This window comes from Tenrec ecaudatus, chromosome 11 (assembly GCF_050624435.1).
Source record: "Tenrec ecaudatus isolate mTenEca1 chromosome 11, mTenEca1.hap1, whole genome shotgun sequence".
Classification (NCBI taxonomy): Eukaryota; Metazoa; Chordata; class Mammalia; order Afrosoricida; family Tenrecidae; genus Tenrec; species Tenrec ecaudatus.
In genome coordinates, this window is record NC_134540.1 from 93112320 (window position 1) to 93125443 (window position 13124).

Consider the following 13124-nt stretch of genomic DNA (forward strand, 5'->3'; position numbering starts at 1 on the left):
GTAGCTGGGCTTCCATATGTGCGTGAATTTGTCTTTGCTTCAATTGCCTCACCAATAAAATGAACAGACTGCTGGCATCTACAGAACAGAGTTTTTGAGAATTAAGTAAATTGACAAAAGTATATCATGTAGAAAAATGCGTGACACATTGTGAAGGCTAAGTAAACTCAATTATTAGTATCTGTTAGAGTTTTGTGGATCATTTGGCAATGAATTGACAACAATTACAGTAGTTAAGCCACTCCAAAGCATTAAACAGTTTTGATTCACCTAAATAGCAATGTTCTAATGTTGTTAAGTATATGCTGGTAATACACATACACGTACACATATCTGTATTTACAAATAATTTATGATAAATATTTATCTCAAAAATCAATGAAGACAATCTTAAAGATAACAATTTCCTGGATAATTTAAAACTGCTACTCAAAAGACATTTTTATTCACTTAAATGCTAATTCTATGTTTCACACAGAATTAGAAACATTTCCATTTTAGTAAACAAAAATTCTGATCGTAACTCCTCAAGTCTCTCGCCCAAACGTGGAAGTCATCCTTCAGCCCTTTTCTCTTCTCACATAATTCCCAAGGAAAAGCAGGAGGAATCACGCATTTGTTTTTGAACCCTAAGACCGTCAATCTCAATCTCTCATCAAATCCAACCTCCCACCAAATACCTACAATCTGCCCTCATAATATACCAGATGTCAGCCATGGAAATCTTACTCCTTTCTTCTGGCTCTTTTCAAAATTTCTTACTACTAAAGTCACTCAACTTTTGGCATGACATCAGACTATGTTAAGCTCTGTTGCTCATTAGATTTTCAGAAGTGGACGTATTGTGGAATTAGGCTGAAACCTTACTATTCTGGAACCTTACTTTGCTGAAACCTATCTACCATAGGTGACCATGGTGACATTGGATACACCGGTGGTACAGCTTCCACCACAGAACCACAAACTGAGAGATGAGTGGTTGAGCAGGCAATGTTGAATTGTGTCCAAAAGGTAAACTTAATTCTTAAACTCATTTATATGTATCGGAATACAGGGTATTTACAGATGTAATCAAGCTAAAATGATGTCATATGGCATTAGCATGGAACCTGAATCCACAATGACTGGTATATTCTAAGGAAGGAAGAGGGAGATTCCGGCACATAGTAGATGACAGAGGAAGATCTTATACTGATGCAGCTACAAACCAAGGCTGGTTGGTCTTGCCAGAAGAAGGCAGAGTTAAGGAAGATTTCCTCCCGAGAGGTTTCAGAGGGAGCAGGACCCTGCCCCCGCTTGATTTCTGACTTGTTCCCAGCCAGATGTGCGAGAGAAATAACTGTTGTTTGTTTGCTGCCACCAAGATACTGGTAATGTAGCAGAGCCCTAAAAGTGAATCCAGGCAGCTTAACCCCGAAGAATCAGGATGAACCGTGGGGATTGTGACCTTCATGTCAAATCTAGACTTTGTTGTTTGTGTTCTTTTGGTTGGAGGCAGGTTTTTTTTCATATTATTTGAACATCAATTCTTTTGCTTATCAAGTATTGAGGGCTATTTAAAACACTGCATGTTAAAAAGCAAGCACATCATAGAAATCCTTTAAAATTAGGTTATTCTTATTTGTAATAAAAAATAATATTTTTATAATTATCTTCAGATCTCTAAATGCTTTCTCAAACTCACATGTACTCTCTTAACGTTTCTACAAATAAATGAAGCAAAACAAAAATTCCAAAACAATTGAAATGTGTGGGTAGATCATTGTTAAGGATCCACGTTATAAGTGAAAATTTAAAATCGAAGACCTGCAATGTTTTTGACATTTAACATTTTCCTTTCTATGTCACCAAGTGTAGACTTTGTATTTCTTGATGTATCAAAAGATCAAAGTTCAATATAAGCTTCATGTCAATATAATTTTATCTCTATTGAATGAAAAATAGAATGTGAATGGAAGTTAAAGAATAATAGAAGAAAAAGCTCACACTTTGGTAGCAATGATACACTTGCCAATTATGAAGGGGTATAACTTCCAAAGACAGACAGGTGCAATACAGCGAGGTGCGCCCCCTACATAATCTGTTTTAAGAACTGTGTGACCTAAAACCTTAATCTCTAATTATCTTGTACTCTAGGAAAATCACCTAAATAAATGTACCATATTTTTTCAATTAAACAATTATAAATATTATAGTTCAGTATAAAACATTTTATATGCTGTCTTTAGTGGTTCTATAAGCCAAATATCAGACATGGGAGGTTTTAAGAAACATCTGTTTTCTCACAGTTTGGGATGCTGGAAGTTCAAATTCGGGTGCCAGTTTAATTTAGGAAGATTCTTCCCTGCCCCCCGGAGAAAGTTCTTCGTCTTCCTGAGTTTCTGCTCCTGGAAGATGTTCACTTAGCTCGGCTTCTCTTTTTCCTCATCTTTGCTTCTCCTGCCTCCTTGCCTGTTTAAAGACTTTCTTATTTGAAACTTTTATTTGAGTGATGACCTTCACTAATCTTGTTTCATTAGCAGAGTAAAGACAACCCATTCCCAAGTAGGATTCTGACCACACAGGCATCAGGCTGAGAATGTCAACATTTGTGGGTGGGGGTAGGGGGTGGGAAGGGTGACACAATTTAATCTATAACATATACATCAAGTTTTATAACAGTCAATAGGAAGAATTCATCTACTTACTAATACAAGCAGCAAAACAATATCAGCATTATCACATGCACAGGCAATGTGCATGGGTGTCCAAAAATCTTCATCTTGCTGGTTGACGTTGACCCCCCTGTCAATGAGGACCTCCGTAATGAAGGCATTATCATACCGGGCACACTGAAACATAAATCAGAAGTCAAGTCAAACAATGGACTCTATAATACGGTTCCAGCCAAATTTCTCAGGAACTGCAATTTTAAATGATGGTTTTGAAATTTGAGAGGTGGAATCAAACTGACAAAAGTTCATGTTTCTAATTAACAAATAGACAATAGAAACGCTCTTTCAAAGGAAAGAAGTATTCCACTCCTCAGGCTGTCTTCACCAGCTCACCGGGGAATATTAGAAGAGCTGAGATGATTTGTCTAGGCGGCTATATGTCTCTACCACAGATAAGGGCAACTTCTTTCAAACAGCATGTTCTATTATTGTAAAACATAATAAATTTAACCATGACATGGCACCCAAGGAAGACCTTTTGCAGATTTGCTTTATTTCTCATCATTCTTATATGTATTCTTCCCAGCTCCTAATTATAATAAAATATAATTATGGAATTTGATAACATAAAATTTAATGGTTGAATAATATTTTATAGTTCTCAATAATCTACCAAATCAAACTCTCAAGAACACTTTTATTTTCAGATTAATACACTACTAACAGCTAAATTAAAGGCAGTGAGTATTAATGGCTAAAAAGAGCCTGTTGGCATAATGGGTTACAAGCTGGTCTGCTAACCGCAGTGTCAGTTGTTCAAAACCACCAGCCACTCCTCAGGAAAAAGACGAGGCTTTCCAGTCCTGTTTGAAGTACAGTCTCAGAAACTCACAGGGTTCAAGAGCAGAATTCTAGAGTCATGAGTGGGAATGCATACAATGGCAGAGAGTTTTTTTGTATTTTAAATGTTATTTATTTTCTTTTGAGCTATAATTAACATATATAATTTGATCATTCACTCATATGAAGGAGGGCTATGTGGTCATCATTGACAATCAAGTTTGGAATCTTTTCTACCTTCTGTTACATACTGTTAGTGACTCCTCATTTCCCCTACCCTCCCCTTTAGTGGCCCCAGCCAAATCATCCATTTTACTATCTTCCTAATCCCACACACCCCATTTTCCCTATACAGATAAATATACCATATTAGATCTGAAAACAAACAAGGATCCATCAACAATAGGCATATAGATTGAGGAGAAAACAGAGATATATTAACACATAGAGTCACTTCACATTGAGTCGATAAGGAGATCAGGTTACAAAGTATTACATTCCAGGCCAAGCACGCGTGCTAAAATCCACTTTAAAAAGTTCTTTGTCTGTTGGGGGGCTGTTGACATCCCTGCACTAGGTGCACTGAGGATTCACCAGAGGCTCCTCCCACATAGAGACTCTGCAAATGGATTTTGGGCTGTTGCTCTCACAATCATCCACAGCACTTTGCAAATAGGATATTTAGGATTTAGACCCTGGCACCATTCCCTTCTCCATGTTCGGATCTTATTATTAGCTATCTTTGGATCACATGGGCTGGTGTCCTTCCTCTACAACTTGGATTCAAGCCATACCTATCAGTCAATGCTAGCTTCTTAGACGTATGACCTATGCAGTTGTGATTGAACTCCGCATTGAGTCCAACGCTTTGTCTATTAGAGTTTTAATAAAAATTGACGAGGAACTGCACTAGTTTGTGCTCTGCCCTGCAAATTATGTAGCCAGTCTTTATTTGTCTTTTTAATAGCACTATACATTATCTTAGGTCAACTTCGTACCACTAAATTCCTCTCCTGTAAGATGTGTTTCCAGATTACTGGTAGTGCAGTGGCTAACTAGTCAGATGCTCAGGTTTAAATCCATCAATTACTCTGTGGGGGGAAGAAAAGGAAGTCTGCTTCCATAAAGAGTGATAGTCTTGGAAATCCTCCTGGGAAGTTCTATTCTGTCCTACTTTGAGTTGGAATCAATTTGATGGCAATGGATTTAGTTTTTCTAAATATGTTTCTTTTATAGGATTTAGATGAACAGACAGACTGTCTTAACAAAATGAAGTACCAATCAATATTCCCACAAGTAGTATTGTTGATCAAATTCACCTACCTGTTATTGAATTATTACAGAATATGAATATGTGAATTGAATCATAGGCATATCATAAGAGATACTTTGTATACTGCCATGGACAACTACACTTTCCACAAAGCAATATATGTGATCTGAAGATGGATTGAGAGTAGTTAAAAATGTATATTGCTGTGAAAATGGGATGGGGAGAGTGACTGACCTATTCTAATTTCCCAATGAAGGAAAAAATTAAAAATCAACTCCATCAGCTAACCAAAGCTAAGTCAGAGATGCCTACACCGTCCAATTGTCTTTACTTATTCTGACAGCACCCATGCCACCATGGCATTCTACTCTGTTGTTGTGTTTGATAATTCATTGTCAGGGCCACAAAGAGCTCACAGACAATACATATAATTATAGGGTTTATTAGAGAATGGACATGTTACAATTCAGTATTAGAAATAAGGCTATAATACTTTCATCAGGATAGGCTGCAAACACATTACTCTCTGGTCCCTGGTTTCTCAACCATGTGGCCTCTGTTTTACTCCAGCAAGTGTTACAAAGCTCTTTTAGTTATCAATGAATGCTCATCAGAGGTGTCTCATCCCACAGGTAAACCTCAGTCCAAAGTGACTTAGCTCTTGTTCTTTGGGTCAATAAACTCAACTCTCCAGACAAATGCTCTGGATATATGCCACATGACCAGCAAGCTTCTGCCTGAAGGCACTCAGCTTTCCCCCTCTGTGGTCAAGGAAAGTCCAAATTCCCTCTCCTGGCACCTCCCTGCGTCTGCTGCCTAAGCTGCCATCACTTCTCTGCAGCTGATTCCTGTACCTTGTCATCTCTAGTATCACCGTTCTACCTCTTGGATCTAGCAGGATCACCATAGAGGGATTATGTCCAAAGGATGTGCTCTGCTCTGAGTCTTTATTCTTGATGGCAGTGTGAGCCTCAATTCCACTTCTGGGATGATACATTTTATAGAAATATTGGGAATGCAAAACTGATTCAATTCCACGCACCTTATTTGTATAGTCTCACTCAAGCATGAGAAGTATGTCATTTGCTTTACTAACAAGCCATTCAACCCCTGGCTCATTCATAGCTGTGTCGAGTCATTTGGTGAGAGCTATAAAGACCATAACTAGAAGGACTTTATTAAGCAATTCACTGCACTATAATTGCAAACTATGGAGATGGGGGTGGGGAGTGAAAGACAACAAAGGGATACAAAGACAAGGAAAGGTGCATTTAGAGAGTGGCTCTAAATACGGTGGCTATATATCTATATATACTTATCATTTTAAATGTGAAGACTCTAAATACCTCAAATGAAAGAAAGAAAATCTTAAAGTGCATTTAAAAGAAAAACCTCAAATATATGCTGATGATGTTTATACTACTTATTTACATAATATATTTCCTTAACTTAAATTCCTTTAAATATAAAGAAGACTCTCCACAAGAAGGCTTGGCAAGTTAAATATACAGTGATGCGGAAATACTCCTTGCTAATAATGTTCATTGAAAGAAAGCTGTAGTAACCAGATTCATTTCTCAGGAGGAAAACTTCAGATGAATGAAAATGGTGAGGAAGGAGAAGATACAAGCAATCTTCCACATGGGTGCACCGACAATTAAAAATTGCAACATTCCGCACATCTACAATTTAGTGGCATTACTTTTGCTTAGCATGCCAATCAATCGTTGTTGTTGTTGTTCTTAGGTGCCATAGAGTCGACTCCAACTATAGCAACACTGTGTATAACAGAAGGAAACACTGCCCTATCCTGTGACATTCCTACAATTGTTAGTGTTTAAGCCCATTGCTGAAGCCGCAGTGTCAATCCATCTTCTCCTGTCATTCTCATTTCCACTGCCCTCCACTTTGCCAACCGTGATGTCCTTCCCTAGCGACTGCTCTCTCCTGGTAAAATCTTTCACCTGTTGCAGATGCAGACCACCAACAATGTACGCTTGATATGCCATTAAAATATTCCGGCAGTGATAGATATGGTGGGGCAGTTTTACTTTTGCCTGCAGTTAATACATTCTACTTAAGTGTGTGAGTTAGTTAGTTTATTGTGTCAACCTGGCCAATAAACACATGTGGGATTAATTGAAGGGTGGAAGGATAAATGGTTCAGTGAGCCTTGTTTTTTGAGTTCTCAGGTCTCTTGCTTTGTGATGATCAGACCAGGGTGCAGCTGCCTCAGCTTGCAAGGCTCACTTCCTGCAAGACATCCCCAAGGAGAAGCCACATGGACCTACACTGATGCAGCCCTGGGTGCTGGAGCAGCTGTGTGGAGATCCCTGCCAATGCTGAGATGTTGACACATTCACTGATTCAGCTTTCCTCCTGTACCAGTATCATTACCACTGTTTTGTGAGATGGAGGAGGACTTTGTGGATTGGTATTGGACATATGGGTTTTTGGGTTAATGTTGGACTTGTGAGTTTGGGCAGCACTGGGTTGGGGTATTTTCTTGATGCACACTTAACCTTTACATGAAACTCTCTCTTATACATGAGTTTCTGTGTACTTGTTTCTCTAAAGTACCCAGACTAATACAGTGTGTCCAATTTAGTATCAGCCCTTTGCTAACAACATTTCACCTCTGGCTCCATATGTGGGCCTCGGATTGTGCTTAATAGCCATAGGCATGTAATTGCAATAAAGATCCGAAGGGAAAAAGTTGTCCAGAGGTTGAAAAGTGGCTCATTGTTTCTTATTTTTCAATCTGCTTATTTTATGTATATGAGTCTGTATCCTACCTTCTTTCTGTCATCAATCTGAAAAGATAGCAGAAATTATTTGTCACACTGAATCATTAAGACAATTAATTCTTTTTAAAATTGTTTTATTAGGTGCTCATGCAACTCTTATCACAATCTATACATACATCAATTGTGTAAAGCACATTAGTACATTCATTGCCCTCATCAGTCTCAAAACATTTGCTCTCCACCCAAGCCCCTGGCATCAGCTCCTCATGTTTCCGCTCCCTCCCTGCTCCCCTCTCCCTCATGAAGCCTTTATAATTTACAAATTATTATTTTCTCCTATCTTACCCTGTCCAACATCTCCCTTCACCCACTTTTCTGTTGCTCTTTCCCCAGGAAGGAGATCACATGTAGATCCTTGTAAGCGGTTCCCCCTTTAAAACCCACCCTCTCACTACCCTCCCAGTATCGCCACACACACCACTGGTCCTGAAGGGATCATCTGCCCTGGATTCCCTGTGTTTCCAGGTCCTATCTGTACCAGTGTACATCCTCTGGTCTAGCCAGATTTGTAAGGTAGAATTGGGATCATGATGGGGGTGGCGGGAGAGGGGAGAAAGGAAGCATGTAGGAATTAGAGGAAAGTTGTATGTTTCATCATTGCTACATTGTACCCTAACTGACCTAACTGGTTAATCTCCTCCCCAAGACTTTTCTGTAAGGGGATATCCAGTGGTCTACAAATGGGCTTTGGGTCTCTACTCCACATCTCCCCCCCCACCCCCATTCACAATGATATGACTTTTTGTTCTGATAATGCCTGATACCTATCCCTTCAACACCTCCTGATCACACAGGCTGGTGTGCTTCTTCCATGTGGACTTTGTTGCATCTGAGCTAGATGGTCGCTTCTTTACCTTCAAGCCTTTAAGACCTCAGACACTATATCTTTTGATAGCAATGCATCATCATCATTCTTCGCCACAATTACTTATATATCCATTTGTCTTCAGTGATTGTATCAGGGAGGTGAGCACACAATGATATGATTTTTTGTTCTTTCATGCCTGATAACTGATCACTTTGGCACCTTGAGATCACGAAGGCTGGTGTGCTTCTTCCATGTGGGCTTTGTTGCTTCTGAGCTACATTGCCGCATGTTTACCTTCAAGCCTTTAAGACCCCAGATGCTATATCTTTTGATAGCCGGGCATCATCAGCTTTCTTCACCACATTTGCTTATTCACCTGCTTTGTCTTCAGCAGTTGTGTCAAGAAGGTGAGCATCATAAAATGCCAATGTAATAGAACCAAGGATTCATGCATTGAAGGAGTAATTCATTCTTGAAGGGAGAGTCCTTCAAGTGGCCAGGAGCGTATTCTAAGCTATATTTTTAAATTTTTTTTGCTTCCACTGAAGAATCATTATGGCAGCAATTAATTTTAAATGCAAATGTGTCTCACTGTTTTGTTTTAAATAGCCACTGTCGAACTTAATCCATTGTATGTATAGTACAAAAATTCATAATCTGCATTGTCGTGAAATGGTCAGTATCTGAGATCTTCAAAAACTAACTCAGAGTGGATCATAAACCTAAATACAAAAAATAGAAAACCTATGTTTACCATAGATTTGGTCCTGAGTATTTAGGTGGAATATCAAATGAATACTATAAAGAAAATAATACTAATTTGGACTTGTTATTAAAGTTTAGACATGTCAGTCCATTGACAAGGACATTGTACTCAATAAAGTATAGAGGCAGTGAAAAAGAAAATCCTTAACAGGAAGTGTGACACAGTGACTGCAACAATGTGCTTAATTTAAAGACAAGTGTGAAGATGTGCAGGACTGGGGTGGGGGTGGATAATTCTGTTGTACCTAGGATCAGGATGAGTCGGAATTCCCTTGAGAGCATCCAACACAGCCAAGTTGAAAGCCAGTGTACTATGAAACGCTCTTCAGAGAATAACAAGACAACCCTCTTGCTTGGAGAAAATATTTATAAGTCACATTTATGACACAGGACTTGTTCACCCAATATATGGAGAATTCTTAAAACTTAATCAGAAAAAAAAACTTAATCAGAAAACCATCTGGTTTAAAATGGGCAATAAAGCAAACCACTAAAGGTATGCAGCAGAGCAACCATGGGAGCAGAGCAGGGAGTCCCTGAGAGAGTACAAAAGATAGACTCTGGGGCCAGAGCGTGGCACCCCATCAGACCTGACTGAAGGACACGCCTAGAGATCAAAATTCAGACCTTGATCTATTTACAGTTTTTCTTTCCTTTTAAATAATTGTTTCCTTTTAATTAATTTATTCTTTTATGGGTCATTGATTTTCTTTTATGTTATCATCACTGTGTTCTCATTTGTTGCCTATCTTGCTATGACTTGATTTTTGGTGCATATTATTATCTCTACAGGTCTATCTAGATAAGATTGGCTGGATGAATAGTCTGGAGGAGAAAACAATGGAACCAATGGTTCCGAGGGGACACGGGAGAGGGGGAGGCAGGGGTAAGGAGGATATGCTGACCAACCCAGGGACAAGAGAGCAACAAGTGACCCAGAATCAGTGAAAAGGAGGGTGTGAGGGACCTGGTAGGGATTCAGAAAGGGAAATGTAACCGAGAGAAATTACTGAAACCCAAATGAAGGCTGAGCATGATAGTGGGACAAGAGAAAAGTAAAAGGAAATAGAGAAAAGAACTAGGTAACAAAGGGTATTTATAGAGGTCTAAATACTGGCATGTACATATGTAAATATATCTATATAGTAGGTGGAAAATAGATCTATGTGCATATATTATAGCATATATTTATAGGTTCAGTATTAAGGCAGCAGATGGACATTGGGCCTCCACTCAAGTACTAACTCAATGCAAGAACACGTTGTTCTATTAAATTGGCACTCCATGATGTACACCTGCCTGACATGATTACTGAAGACAAATGGGTGCATAAGCAAATGTGGTGAAGAAAGCTGATGGTGCCCGGCTATCAAAAGATATAGCATCTGGGGTCTTAAAAGCTTCAAGATAACCAAGAGGCTATCTAGCTGAGAAGCATCAAAGCCCACATGGAAGAAGCAAACCAGTCTGTTTGATGAGGAGGTATAGAAAGGACCATTTACCAAACATCAAAGAACAAAAAAATCATATCAGTGGGTGCCCACCTTCCCGATATGATCACTGAAGACAAATGTGTGCATAAGCAAGTGTGGTGAAGTAAGCTGATGTCGCCTGGCTATCAAAAGATATAGTGTCTGGGGTCTTAAATGCTTGAAAATAAACAAGCGGCCATCTAGCTCAGAAACAACAAAGCCCACATGGGAGAAGCACAACCACCTGTGTGACCACAAGCTGTCAAAGGGATCAGGTATAAAAGAACAAAAAATAAATCATATCATTGTAAATGAGGGTGAGTGCAGACTGGAGACTCAAAGCCCATCGGTAGGCAACTGGACACCCCTTACTGAAGGGTTGTGGGGAGGATATTTAGGGTGCAGGGTAGCAACGATGAAACATGTAACTTTCCTTTAGTTCTTAAATGCTTCCTCCCGCCTCCACCCCCACTATCATGCTCCCAATTTTGCCTTACAAATCTGGCTAGACCAGAGGATGTACATGGGTACAGATAGCAACTGGAAATACAGGGAATCCATGCAGATAACCCCTTCAGGACGAGTGATGGGTGTGGCAATACCTAGAGGGTGGAGGGAATGTGGGGTGAAAAGTTTGAACCGATTACAAGAATCTACGTATAGCCCCCTCCCTGGGGGATGGACAGCAGAGAAGAGTGCGGGGAGAGACGTAGGACAATGTAACATATGACAAACTAATAGTAATTTGCAAATTATCAAGGGTTCATGAGGGGGGTGTGTGGAGAGGGAGTGGGAAAATGAGGAGCAGATAGTAAGTGCTGAAGTAGAAGGCAAGTGTTTTGAGAATAATGATGGCAACAAATGTACATATGTGATTGACACAATGGATGTCAGTATGTATTGTGATAAGAATTGTACAAGCCCCTAATAAAATGATTGATAAATAAATAAATAAAGGCTCTCCATTAAATTCAAGTTGAAAATAAAATAAAATGGGCAAAATATCCTGAAAAGACCTTTCAATAAAAAAGCTACACAGATGGCACGGAAGCAGGTGAGGCTGTGTTCAGCATCACGTGTCATTAACACTCCTGGTCACGGAGCTCCCTCTGACCACAGAGACCCTCTTAGACAGTCCAGCTGCCCTTGTGTGTTTCCACGAGTCAACAGCATCCTCTCTCTTCCAAGGAGTAACTGATGGTTTTGGACAACTGACTTTGTGGTTAGTGGTCCAAAACATAACCCACAACACCACCATGATCCCCCATATATCATTAGAAGATTACAAAATAAAATAGCAATGTTGACACAACCACACCTCCATTAAAAAGTCTAAAATTTAACACTGACAACCACAAATGCTGGTGAGGATTTGGTATGACAAAAACACTCATTCATTGTTCGTGAGAATACACTGGCTTTGGAAGACAGTTTGGAATTTCTTATAAATAAACATTGCTTTATTATGTGATTTAGTATTCATTTCCTAGGCATTTCTCCAAAGGCAATAAAAAATTATGGCCTCATAAAACCTGAATACAACTGTTTATAGCTGCTCTGTTCATATTTGAAGAGAATAAAGGCTGTCAATAAGATGTCCTTCATGGTGAGAATAGAAAACCTTGAGTGAATCTGAACGATGGAATAGTATTCCAGATAAAAACACAAACCCTCTCAGCCATGAAAAGACAGCGAGGAACTTTAAGTGTTTCTTAAGTGAATGAAGTCAATCTGTAAAGATACAGTCCCTGATTCCAACTCCCTAATGTACTACAAAGACAAAGCTAAGGAGACAGGCAAAGGCAGTGGTGGCTACAGTCTCTGAGGGAGGCTTGATGAAGAGGAGACAGATGCAGCACTGGAGAGTGGACTCTCTTCTGTGTGATACTTCACAGGTGGAAACAAAGTATCATGCACTTCTCAAAAATCCATGGAAATGCACAAGAGCGACTCCTAAATTAAACCGTCGCTTTTTAGATAATAATATATCCCTATTGGTTCATCACTTGTATGTGTGTATATGTGTGCATCTGTATAAAGAAGTACACACAAATGTTTATTTCCAAAAGTTGACAGGAAAATTCAATTATCTTTTAATTGCATTTTTCCACGACCATTGTGAAGACTCCTTGTATATAAATTAAGAATAGAAAGCATCATGGATTGCCAAAAGAACAAACAAATCTGTCTTGGAAGAAGTAGGACCAGAAAGCTCCTTAGAGGCATGGATGGTGAGACTTCGTCTCACATCCTGTGGACATGTTGTCAGGACAGCGCAGTCCCTGAAGCAGGAGGCCGGGCTTGGTAAAGTCCAGAGGTCATGAAAGAGAGGGAGGCCCCCAATGGAGAGGATTGCAGCTGCAGCAAGGGGTTCAGGCATAGGGACAGTTGTGTATTGGGTCATTATGGGTCAGAACTGACTTGTTGGTACCTAACAACAACTACAACCTACTAGTGTGATTGGCAAGGAGACATGAAAATAATACTGTTACCCATACAGGGTGG

General features: G+C 39.4%; 1 protein-coding gene across 1 annotated transcript in view; it reads right to left on the reverse strand.

Moving 5' to 3' along the window:
* MYO16 (myosin XVI) overlaps positions 1-13124 on the reverse strand; it is a 599120-nt gene that overhangs the window by 502765 nt on the left and 83231 nt on the right. The window contains exon 3 of the mRNA XM_075562598.1: positions 2688-2831. Within this exon, the coding sequence (XP_075418713.1) occupies positions 2688-2831 (144 nt within the window). The remainder of the gene's footprint in view (positions 1-2687; positions 2832-13124) is intronic.